Below are 13,206 nucleotides of genomic sequence, written 5' to 3'. Positions count from 1 at the left end.
ATTTCAATAAAACAGTTCTATTTGACAAATCAGCATTTTCTAAGACAATATTTTCCACTGTTAAATTTTCCAGCAAGTTGCTGGGTTGCCACATATGCCCCCAATTTGAAACAAATGGTGTATATGAGAACAAGATATCAGAAATGGCAGAGTAGACTTTTTTTATTCCTGTTTTTATGATTATTGAGAAGATTCTGGTTTGCTGCAGAAGAAATGTAGAAACTGTAAACATGAATAGATGTGTTCAGGGTGAACAGAAATGACTCTTTGGAGGAGAATTATAAATGGGATCAAGTGAAAAGTAAAAGAGTCTAAATCAACACCTGCTTTGGATGTATAAACACATTTTTATTACTTTGTAACCATGATTGTTTTTAAGGCACATAAACTGGGTGCACTCATGAAATCCTTTAATTCTCATGTGATCTATATACCTATATATAATCGTGACTAATAAAACCTGTCATTGCTGTGGTTTGAGAAAAAATGCAAAATTTGTACCTGATTTGAACAGAATGTTATTTTACAAACTCAGATGCATTTTCTCTGCTGTGATGACTATGTGTGGAGGAGTAGGACACAATCAATTGATTTAAAACCAATAACCTTATTACCCTGCAATTTCAGAATATTTGAGGATTTATGGGCAAATTCACCAGCAGTAAGTTTCCCTAAATATTACAGGGACACTGAAAAGGTAATGCTTGAATCTGGATTAAGACTTGGGTTTGTAGCTCATAACCAAATTTGGGCTCTGAATTGCATTAGATGCTACAGTGCAGAAATTTTATGGCTCAGTCTCATAAGATTTCTATCTAAAATGGAGGAAGTTGTTCAGGTTGTAATTTCATAGAAGTAGTGGTTCTTGGGAAGAAGTTTAAACAGCGTTAAAACAGAAGAGAGAAAAAGCTGTGTCCACACAGCCAATTTGGCTTGCTCCCTCTTTCCCTCCAGTGGTACCCTAATCACCTACACCGTATGTGTGTGAATTTGCTCCCAGTCTCATTTTTGGATTTAGCCAACAATTTCCCTACAAGAGGAAATCTGGGAAGAGTTGTCAGGACAGTTTGCCCCAAGCTCCCCATCAGACAGACAGGAGGGGTATGGGCTTCACCACCTATGGCTCAAACAATCCCAGGAGACCTTACACCTTCAAACACCTCGTGCCATGCAATGCACGCCATCAGTGTCATGCTATAAACATACCACTCTGGCAAGCAGCAACACAAATCTCTCATTACCATGTATACTTTGGACTGGAAAAACACAAAACCAGATGATGTCCAAAGGCAAAGGGTGCCACACTGGACCCAGAGAAGAACAAGTCAAGTGCTTTGCAGTGTGGATATGGCCAATCCAGACCAAATGGCTGGGGGCAAGGATTTTCTCTCTAGGCCAGCCCACAAAGATGGCACAGACACAAAGTTTAAACTCCTGGTAGAGCAATTCCTAGTAGAGGAATTCCTCCTAATAGAGGGTCTCACACTATCAAGAGAATGGGCTCAGCTACTGTGATTAGAAAATAAGCCCACTCTATTCCAAGACCTTCACAGGTCGCAGATTTGAGAGACAGATGAAAATGTATCATAGAAAAATGAAACAAAAGGAACACAGCAGTTCAGCATTTCATAAGGGACCACCAATGCTCTGCACTGTTGAATTAACAGACCTACAAGCAAACTGTGAAAGTGCAAATACACTCTTATTTTTAGTCCTTAAAATAAAAACTTGTGAATTTGTAAGGAGATATCACAACATTCAGAAAGGTGTTATTAAAACTTTGTATGGTTCCTGCAGAGAATGTGGTTAATAATCAGTACACACTAATATGAGTAAGTGAACTATAAATCCACACCCAAAAGTCATAAAAAAACTTGATGAAAATAATAAACATGTCTACAAAGCCAAGAAAGTTTATCTAGCAAATCTGCACACAACAATACTGAATTTCATACTCAGAAATTCTTCCAGCTCACAATTTTTTCAGGGTGTTTCAGCTCTGGGGACAGAAAAAAGGCAGAAATGAGCTACAGCTTACAGTCTCTTTTCCTGCAACTGCTTTTGGAAGTGAGAGAAAGAGATACCCTGTAAGCTGGCTGAAGTGATTTTTCTTGTTAATAAAAGGATCTGTCAAGTTTGTGGTCTAGTGATGGGAAATAAATTGTTTGGCACAAAACATTGTTTTGCAAAACCATACAAATGCAATTTTTCAACATTTAAATTCAGGTGCAGAGATATTTTTCTTTAATTTTCTAAAAGGAGACATTTTTCTTAGCCAAAGTGATGTATTCTAACCGATACATATATGTAACTTAGGTACATACATGTAACTTAGGTGGAAATTCAGCCATCATAAGCCACTACTTGAGCTAGGACAGATGTATTAGCCCCACAGTAGTCTCATAGGTCTCAAGGTGTCACTAATTATCTATAATAAAGTAGCAACTTTAAAGTCCTCAGATTATGCCATGCAATGCATATACAAAGGAGAGGCTCTCCTTATGCTGAAAACCTTAATACAATTGCACAAAGCAAAAGCTGAAAGAGAGAAAAGGGGACACAATATGCCCAAAGTCAACAGGCAGGTCTGTGCAAAGTTGGAAATAAAACCTATTCTTCCCAGTTCTCTAGGCAGACCTGCACTATTTAGAACACACTGCTTCTCAAGGTCTTGCTGCGCAATACGCAGTGGGACTCCTGTTTGTAAGAGTGTAGCTTGAAGGAAGTGTGTACTTTTCACAGCAATGGCCAACGAATAAAGGAAGAAAGAAAACTCTAGAAGGGCCACTTTGACCGTGAGACATCAGTAACACGGTCAGTCATGTGCAAACTCTTGAACTCTATAGCTTATGGGAAGATAAGAACAGATTCCCTCCAACCTTTGTGGATCTGCTCTGTACATAACCCAATTTGTCATGCAGGGCCTCTGGGGCTGGGATTTGCCTGTTAGTGACAGTGTGCCTATCAGCCAGAAAGTTACCAGGGGCAGTAACGTGCGTAGTATTAGCCCAGTTTTATTCCTCTGATTGGATTATATATGGTGAGGTATAAAAATGCTTGCAGCCGGTACACATATTACTGGCACAGTGGTGTCCTGGGCACAATGAAATCTGTATTCCACTTCACATCACCATATGTTTTCAGTCAAGCTTGCTTAGCTTTTGGGATCAAAACAGTCCCACCAGTCAATATGCAAACACATGCTACTGTGAATAATGCAATAATGTGCCCATCTTCTGCAATTTATACTAAAAATGGGCAAATGTCTATTGAAAAAGCTCTGCTCCTACTCTAACAACAACAGCAAGACATATTCAGCATGTTCTAGTATCAGACTACCACTTTACTTTGGAAGGAGAAGCTGATAAAAGAAAAGAAGAGATGGCATAAAAACAGTACCTGTAAATTAATATTTGAACCTGGGCTAATAGGAAGAGTGGCTGTTGCAAGTGTGCGAGTGAGAAGCTGGTTAGGAGGATTACTGCTAGGTGGATGTGTGGCCTTCCAGTAGGCTTCCAGATAGTCAGCAAGGTGCTCACAAGCATCTTCAAGCTGGTTCTCATCAAGAATTACATCGAACATTTCCTGATAAAGGAAAGGTTTTAGTGAGAATAACCACAGGTCAAGGGACATCAGCTATAGACATTGATGACCACGCTTTCTATTCACCAAAATGAACTACATTTATAATACTTGTGTTTAGACATTTTTACTTTTTTTTTTTGAATGCAAGCAACACAAAAGGCAGCAGTAATAACTAGTGCTAATGTTAAACTTGCCAAAGGAAGTCCTCCTGACTTCCACTTGGTAACACATAAACAGTCAGTGAAGACAGGAAGAGGCAGTCTGAACAAATCTTAAAACTCAGTATTCAAAAAGAGCTTAAATATTAAAGCTTTTTATCTTTTGGAACAAAATGGAACAAGAAAAGGGGCTGGATCCCCACACCTAGAATAAGTAATACAAAACTAAGACAAACTAAGACAAATAACTAATAACAATACTAGACTTGACCAATACAGAACATTGAGTTTCCAAACATTGTACAAATATTAGCTAAGAGATTAGTCACACCATCCAACTTTAGGCATCTAAAGTTAGTAGGACAGTTTACGTCGTTCCCCAGCTGGTCAGAGAGGCAGACCTCCTGAAGGCAGTTTGGAGAACCTAAGCAGGTTGCTAGCATTCTTCACTGACTTCCCAGGCAGCTGAGGAGGCTAGTCTCTTAACTGAGATGTCTAAACCTAAGTGATGAAAATATCCCCCTCATTCAGCTTCCTAATTACGGCCAATTACCACTTCTGGAACTGGATTGAACCTTTATCTTCCGGGCTCTTACCTTACTCTTGACAGTTTGTTATGCAGGTAATGGATAATCCTTGCTGTGTTCTATATACAAGTATGGCCTCATCGGCTCCACTTAATAGGTGGAAGTTGAGAGAATTTGCATAACTGCACATCAACAGAAGAACTACACTGCAGCTCAATTACACAGTATCCCACAGCTCTTTGCCAAAATTGTGACTGGAAGTGCCAAGAGTGATCAGCTGTGATGACATATGCCCAAGAGGAACTACTAAACCCACCTGCCTTACCCTAGACTTCAAGATAAAGCACAGTCACTAAAACGGTTCATTTTTAGACCAATAACTTATAAAGAATTATCAAGTAAAACAAATTCTCAGTTTGTTCAAGCAACGAGCATATTCAAGTATGCATACTAATTATTGTGCTTCTCAAAAGGAATGCTTTTTACCTGTACCCTTTGTTCACAAGCCAGAGACCTCAGGAGGCATTTTGCAAAAAAGCAATAGTAAAATATGGCCAGAAGGGGGCAAACATTCCTAAAAATTACATAATTAACCTCTTGACAAGAAAGGAAGGATCAGCAGCTTTAAAGAGGAATCAGCAGTTTTCAACTGAACAAGACATAAATTAACAGTAACTCACCGGAGGACACTGTGCCAGTTTATCGGCTGCCACCATCTGAACATTAAGGTGTTTGGCCTGAGATTTCCCTCGAGATTTTATTAACCTCTGTAAAACCTGTGGAAAATAAGACATTAATAAAAGTGAAAAAAGAAGGCAGACAGAAAGAAGTGAAGTAACAGGTTTGATCATTCTCTCAGTCAGTTCAACAAGATTTCACAGTCAGTGGATTGTGAGCTGGATCAGTCTCAATGTACCTCTATAACCACTTAAAACTGTTGCTTTGTTACTGAACAAAACAACAGGGTTTTGGATGTTTAGCATCCAAATTACAAAGCTAACCATGGAAAGTTAAAGTTTACTGGTCATTTTGATATTCATTATGTGAATGCCCTTCTTTCATTTCTGTATTGTTTGCTTGGATGGTAAAAACCTAAGGAGTCTTCTACAGAACACTTAACAAACTGTTAGTATTATTTACATGATTAATGCTAAAGAGCAGAAGAACACACAGTGCAATCCCAATTAAAACAACCATTTGAGCTACACCTATTCCAAAATGGGTTTTGGTAATCCCACAGATGTTACTTTTTGAATAATAATAATATTTCACCACCCAAAAGGAAGTAAGAATAAAATATAACTCTTTGAGATTTCATTTTACCTAATGAGAACACATGATCATCTGTATTTAAGATCCAGATTAAAAAAAAAAAAAAAAAGCGTCAACTGGAACAGCACAAATATGAGTAAAATATTTACCTTAGGAGAAGAAATCTTTACATATACTATAATGGGAGCCAAAGAGGTTTTGCTTAGTTGAGCTGGATGATTAATGGTATCAGCATCAAGTACTACCAACTGCAGTGTCCTTGCTAGTTCAAAAATCCGCTCAATTTCACTTTGAACTTCAGCTGCAGATTAAGTAGAAAATTACAGTTATGAAAACATTAAAAAGCCATTCATGTTAACAAATGTAGCAACTGTGGTAGCTTGGTGTGTCACCCTGCAGACAGCTGAAGAGACTGGCCGTGGCGCTAAGCATTCCCATTGCTGGCCCCCAGTGAAGGACGCCTCGTCAGCAGCAACACTGCGCCCACACCGTGTGTTCTCCGACAGTGGTACCCCCCCTACCTCTCTCACCTCCACATCTTTGCGTAATTCCAGCACACAGAAATATTGTTAACACCTTCTCATATGACCCCAATCCATGTGTGCAGGAAAAAAAGGGGTAAACAGTATGCCTGCCAATCTATTAACTCCCTACAAGTAAGTAATTTGAACTCAGAGTTTAATTCTACTTAATAATCAAAATACTTAAACCAGAGTGTCTGAGATGGACATTAAGATATACTGAAGTACATACGTTAGTAGAAGATCCTGTTTTTCCATTTGCTTCAACTTGAATTAACCAAGCTCTGGAAAACAGGCTTTCCTTCCTACACTGGCCTCAACATGGTATCATATTAGAATATTTGATTAGTATGTGCGAAACCCTTCTAAAAACAAATAAAACAATAATTTAAACAATACTATGGTATCCTCCTCACAGCTCCTGGAGTTCTAGAAAGGTGATTTTCCCAGAGAAGATCTTCTTGCCTTCTGATTACTCATACTCTCAGCTCCTCAGCAACCTGCCTGATGGGAATACAAGGTTTCTGGAGCAAACCTCTCCAAGGCAGATGTACTGTGATTGCTTTCACAAGTGATGTAGAAACTGTATTCTCTCCCAATTGAAACAAAACAAAATTTTAAAATAGTGAAATCATCCTTGAAATTGAATGGCCTTTTCCTGCTCAAATCTGGCTACAGCCCTACGTCACAAAGAAACTACAGAAGCTGGGTGATTTGTACAAGCCTACAAAGAAAGTTGCAATCTCAGATGAAATTGTAATTTATATAGGCTTCCCTTTTAGCTTTGTGCACCCTCCACGAGCAAAGACCAGACTAGATACCCAGTCAGTCCAAAGCAAACATTAGAAGAAAACATATTCACAGATATTTAAATGTACACAGGATGTACCAAAGACTTAATTATTAGATTTGCTTGGAATTACACTATCAGTTTTTTGTTTCATCTCTTGCGCTGGCACAAGCATTATGTTTGCTGGAAAATACAGCCTACCCGATCTGGCTAGAGAGACAGAGTTTTCTACAGTGGATGGCTCTTTAAAGATCGGTGTCCCTTTCAAGAGATGTTAAGAGATTGATCTATGTTATCTTAGAACAGCAACTGAACAAACTAGGACATATGATAAGGTTGCAAAATATCCTAGAGAGAAACTAAGCACAGCACTCAAGCTGGTCTCCGCTTAGCTTAAAGTCTTTTGGTCCAAGTCAATAGGTGAATACTCAGACCATGCTATAAATGAAGTAATATCTTTAAATGATCATCAGAAAAATGTCTATATGATGTTCTGTATTGGAGGAGGTTGACACCATTTCAGATCTATTAGAGAACAGCTCAGTCCATTTGTAGTTATCCCCAATTTTAGCTGAGTACATGGCAATCAGTCTCTGAGAGCAGAGAACAAGCTGAGATTTGCACAGCTTTCTGGTATGGAAAACGTCATTCCCTGCTTTTCTGCTTGTTGATAAAAGAACTGTGGCCCAGCTGCTGTCTGAATTAGGACCACATTTTTGAAGACAGGGCTTCTGATGGTTCTTGGCACATTCAAAATTATATTTTCTGCACCTTCTCTGCATACAGATACTGATTGGAATTATTGAATACCATAGTCTCAGTGATTTAGCTAGGAGATACTCTAGTCTATCCCTAATTTAAGCCCAAATGGACACTAGAATAAACAGATCAGAGATAATTTGCCATTACATTGTGATAATGAGTTTGCAGACTCAACCCTTCAGTCAATACAACAATATCAACTAAAGTATAATTTTAAGACCATTCCAGATGACAAAAAAAACCCTTGTTGAAGCCAAATTTTACCAGCAAACCCATTCTTGTGCCAGCGTATCGAAGCAGTATCTCCTGTACTGTTAGAAGCACTTTTCTACCAGTACAGGATACCTCTATGTAAAGTAGATTTCCTGCTATACTTTTTGAAACAAATCTTTTCTAGGGCAGAGTATACCTCAGCATCTCCTGTTGTTAAATATACCTGGGACAATAATTGCGGGTAATTATGGTCCTGTGAACCAGTGGTTTCCACCTGAGTCCAGAGATGGAGACAGGATATCTTTTCCACCAGTTAAAGAGCATTTCATTTATTTTTCTCAACAAGTCTGGTATCCAAAAACATGATAAAAGATAGGAGAAAAGTTCAAAGGTCAACACTGTCCAGTTGATGAACAAGTATGTTATGCCTCTACCCCTCAAATCAAGGATGGTTGAAAAAAATGCTACAGAGACTATCACAGAGGTCCCAATCTCCCATCCCTTAGAATATTTCTTCAGCTTCTGGAAAAGCCTGCATTTTCCTTGAAATCTTCCCTGTATTCTAACTTTTCACTACACAGAAGACTGTTACAATTAAATAATAATATCATCTCTTTTTAGATGGCAAAGGCTTTATGTTATCTCCTGCTACAGCTTTATTCTTGCATCTTTCTTTATGGTCATCTCTCAAAAAGCAAATTCTGTATCTGCAAAGATTTCTTCCCAACTAGGTATTCAACACCAATTTTCCCTCAGACTTTTGACCAAAGTAAGCAAAGAAGCCTCATTATCCTGTGGGGATAGTAACACAAATGTGACTGGCAGTTAAAATAGGGAGATGAAACCAAACACTGAGAATAATGACAGTGTGGTATCTTCAAAGAAGCACAGTAATAGGTCAGCAATCTTCCCAACTCCAGGAATGTCATTTATTTATAATAATGTCTCTTCTGATGTACTGAAGAGCCATAGCAGTGAGGATATAATGGTTAACTCCCATAATTTGCCAGTCATAATGAGAGGCATAAATATAATCAGAGCTACTATGACAGTCATCATGAAGCACTGGCAGCTCAGCTACAACACTCAAAACCAGAAATAAGCTATAAAATTTTAAAGTGAACCTTACATTTTGCAAGGCAGTCTATGTGATATTGCCTCTTTGGTCACCAGAAAGGGAACACATTTTAAATGACAGGAGCACTCAGTTATTTATTCCAAGCAATAGGAGATCAACTCTAAGAAAAGAGAAGCACAGATCTCCCAGTCAGCTTTAACCACTGCACATTTACACTTACTCCTATCTGTTAATTCCAGTAACTCTACTGTACCCTGCAATGAACAAAAATTCAATGCAATGACATCAGCACATGCCAGATGGCTTGTTCCATTACGGGGGCAGACAGCTTTTTTTTAAACCAGTTGGACCTTCCAAGTGAATTTCAAGCAAAAATCTTTAACAGTTCATTATAATAGTAAAGCAAAGGCAAAGACAGAGCAACACCACATTGCATCTATTTCTATTCACTAATAATTCTACAAAATGAGTTATGGTAGAGTTTGGGATCACTTCTACAATGCCATGGTAAAAGAACATTCTGTTATGGGGGTGGAGAAACACAACCCTCCTTCAAAATTGGGCAGGAATCACACACAGCAACCAGCAGTCAATGGGACACCCAACTTTACAGCCAAGTGGCTACGTTAGCACTACACTTTAGGAAGACCCTGATGAGAAGGCAGTTTTGTGATGGAGATGTGAAGCAAAATGATGATGCTACTGTTCAGATTCTGGGCTGAAAAGGCCAAATTAGAAACCACAAAATGTTACTTATACACAGCAAAAAGGTTTTGATTTTCAGCAGGGATGCTCAAGAAGTTCACATCAACTGAAAGTAAAGTAACAGTATGACTTTGACATCCTATTTTATGTGACCTCTTCTACTTGTCTTTGGTATCAGCGGCACTCTGTTAATCAGAATTGATTTTTAAGTTACTACTTGAATTACAAGAGCCATAGGGACAAAGCATTGGTTTTTTTTAAACAGAGTTCCTGATGTTAGAGATGTGTAGTATTAACAGAACATACCTGTATCAGTATGTTTGTCTTACAAAGATGACTGGCAACATCTTGCACAAATGACTTTCAAACAAATAATTTTGCAAATTAAGGAGGAGAAGAGACATCAGTAGCCCTACATTTTTCTTATGCTAATTTTTTTACGTAAGTATACTGACTTCAAAATAGTTAATCTTTAAATTCCATCAACATAATTAAAGGAAAAAAACAGAAATTTAAGCAGCATCCAGAAACAGATACATAAAGAAACAAAAATGCTGCATCTCCCCAGTGCCTTAAAAGCGCATAGACAGTATTGCACCGAAAAGACAGTATTGAGAAATGATAAAGGTCATATTAGAGAACCAACTCAAAGAAAAAGAAAAGAAAAAAAGAGAAGAAAAGGATGACTATTGAGTTGCGCTCAAAACATCTTCTGATTAAGAAGCAAGTCATGAGCTGAACTGAGAGGAATCAATCTCTCAGAGCAGAGAGGCAGGCGGCCTCTGCACTCCCCTTCACACTACCCAGCTAAGAGGGCCAAAGTCTGGGAGGGGAGTGTGAGCAAGTAAGGGGGAATAAACCCTCTAGCTTAGTACTCAGGCAATCAGCCACAAGCTACCTGGATTATATACTTTTTTAATCAAATGGCTAACATAAATGTAGTTTTACGAATACAGCTGAATTTCCCTAGTCTCAACCAAATCCCTTAACCACTCGCCTGTTACATAAAAAGGGGGTGTGGGTGTGGGAACCATGATAATATTTTTTAGTGAAAGTGGCTGCATGTGTTACTCATGCCTAACAGATGGGGCTCCTGTGAGGTTTAAGGCAGAGTTTAGTCACCTGTCAGAAAGGAAAGGAGCTGCAGCAAAGCTGTATGTCTGGCTGCGCAAGGCTGGCGCTCTTCAGCATGCTGCAGTGTGAGATGCTGCAGCAATACTGGGTTTCTCTCTTTCTGTCTGTCCAAGGCTCATCTTGGATATAATTCAGATGGCCTTGAACACACACATATCCAAATAATACTTAAAGGTACAGTTTGATGTTTGGAAACCTCAACACAACCAAGATCTATTTATAATGGACTGACATATTCTTGTGAAATGCAATACTGCAATTATGTGAAAATATAAAACAGTGTAAAAATATTAGCAACTGGACAATGATCTTTTAAAAATACTGAAGAGTGCATGAAAATATTTACTTCTTCCCTTATTGGACTGGACTACCAAAACAATAGCACTATTGGAATGATAATTCTTACGCCAAGTTTAAACTGGAAGTAAATTTTAATGGCTTATGAAGAGAGGAGCTTGGAGTCAGTGGATTGCAGTGGAGACATGAGCACAGTGGGGAGCCACACTGAGATGACTGAGTGAGGTAGAGCCGTGGCTGCTCCAGACCAGGAGGCAGTGCAGCAGTGCAGCGCTGCACCCATTCATTAAGCTCCACTACGCTCTGTTAGTGAACAGTTGAGATAGTAAAATTGGGCAAAGAACCAGGCTAACATCTATATTGCTCAGGGCACCAAGCTATTATCTCTGCATAGTTCATAACGGACATTGTCACCTCAGGCTGGCACTAACTTGGATATTTCTGCATCAGTCTCATTACTCAGTGCAAATGGGCTATAGGCTCTTACAACTAGATTCCATACACTGACACTATAGTGTCCCGTAGGTTTGTTGTTTTATTCAGAACAAACAAATAAAAATGTTCACTCTTTCTCAAAAATAGGATCTGGAACCATTACATTACTGGTTATTCAATCCCTCCTGTAGAGAGTGTGCCACTCGAAACATTTACATATTAACCGAGTGGGAGAGACACTGACTCTGTAGCCTCATGCTTAGAGTGGGATGTAAAACACGTGGATCTCAGTCCCTTCTCCAGGGAATGTTCAATTTTTATGCAAAGTGCAGAAGACTCAGCAGGAGTGACTGACAACCCTGATGAAGGTGATCATGGCTCTGTCATAGGGATGGAAATTATGAGTTCACATCTCTGTTAGCAGAGAACAGAAATAAACCCAGATTTCTTTGCATTCTGGTTGAACAACCTAAACCCTCAGTCCTGGACCACAATGAGGAAACAGACACCAACCTTTTTTAATCAGTTCTGCAATCCTAGGAGAAAGAAAAATTACTGGATCAATTCAGCCTCCAGGTGTGAATATTTTTAAGGGAAGCAAACTCCGTTCTTGAGCAAACGGTTAACTTGCTAAAAATATTTAATACACCTTTCCAGATATGTTGGTTAAGATATATGTATCTGTGACCTTAAAAATCATTTTAACACATTGTTATGTTGCTTTGTCTCTAACACATTTCGTTTCAATATAGTTATCAATCATATGTCTTTCAGTGCAGTACTATGAGAAAGTATAGTGAAATGTTCCTGAGAACTACACCTAATTTAAAGAAATTAAGAATTTGTTTTTTTTTCCATACATCCTTTTGAAGCACTCAGGAAACTTCATTAAAATACTTTGTCAATACTGTATCGAAAAAGCACATGCAAGTTAGAATACTGGAATGGTAGTGCAGAACTAAAGCAGAACTACTTGGAGAATTCATTATTATAGAGACACTGATCTTAGCTGCTAACGAAATCAGGGCTGGTGCAGAAGAATAAAAGAGCATTTTGACATAGGTGAGGCTGGTAACTTGTAACAGCTTCAGGATCTTCATGTTGCCTGTGTCTAAAAAGAGCATGGCCATGATAACCCAAAAGCTCTTGGCTGCTATGTTAAAGCATTCCTCTAGTTCAAAGCAGCCTGAGGCTTAGAAGATTACTTTACCAATCTGAGGATTTAATTCCTACAAGTGATAGTTCTGGACTTTTGTCCCAGCTATCTTGAAGATGCATTAGAAAGAGACAGTCAGGAATTTTCTTGACAAATTGATCATCTGTCTTCTTCTCATCGAACTATATTAAATCCTTGAGATTTTGGAACGGAAGAACACTCTTAGTCAAATCCCAATTTCCTATCCCTATTCCATAGCCTCTATAGGTAGGGAAGAATTCTTATGAGGTTCAGCTACCACTCTTTTAAGCTTATTTCTATTTTGTGATCAGGAAAGCATTTAGTTGAAACGTTTCATATACAACAACTGTCATTAAATTACCAAACACAAGAAATACATAATGGCATTATCTTTTTCAGCAGAAGACTTGTAATATATATGTGTGGGTGTGTATGTATATGTATATATACATACACACACATAGACACATATATACATATATATACGACTGTTTCCATAGTTTCAAGCATTCTACTGGCTTTTCACCCAGATATTAAGAAAATAAAAATACA

The 13,206-nt window shown here is 38.4% G+C and overlaps 1 protein-coding gene across 1 annotated transcript in view; it reads right to left on the bottom strand.

Annotated features, from left to right (window-relative positions):
• The window catches only part of CACNB2 (calcium voltage-gated channel auxiliary subunit beta 2), a 262,930-nt gene that overhangs the window by 3,659 nt on the left and 246,065 nt on the right, over nt 1-13,206 (bottom strand). The window contains exons 11-13 of the mRNA XM_067291766.1: nt 5,692-5,843; nt 4,951-5,046; nt 3,400-3,585 (exon numbers count right to left, since the gene is read on the bottom strand). Coding sequence (XP_067147867.1) covers nt 3,400-3,585; nt 4,951-5,046; nt 5,692-5,843 — 434 coding nt within the window. The remainder of the gene's footprint in view (nt 1-3,399; nt 3,586-4,950; nt 5,047-5,691; nt 5,844-13,206) is intronic.

This window comes from Apteryx mantelli, chromosome 2 (assembly GCF_036417845.1).
Source record: "Apteryx mantelli isolate bAptMan1 chromosome 2, bAptMan1.hap1, whole genome shotgun sequence".
NCBI classification, from domain to species: Eukaryota; Metazoa; Chordata; class Aves; order Apterygiformes; family Apterygidae; genus Apteryx; species Apteryx mantelli.
Note: the sequence above shows the minus strand (reverse complement) of the source record. Positions and strands in the feature narration are given on the sequence as shown.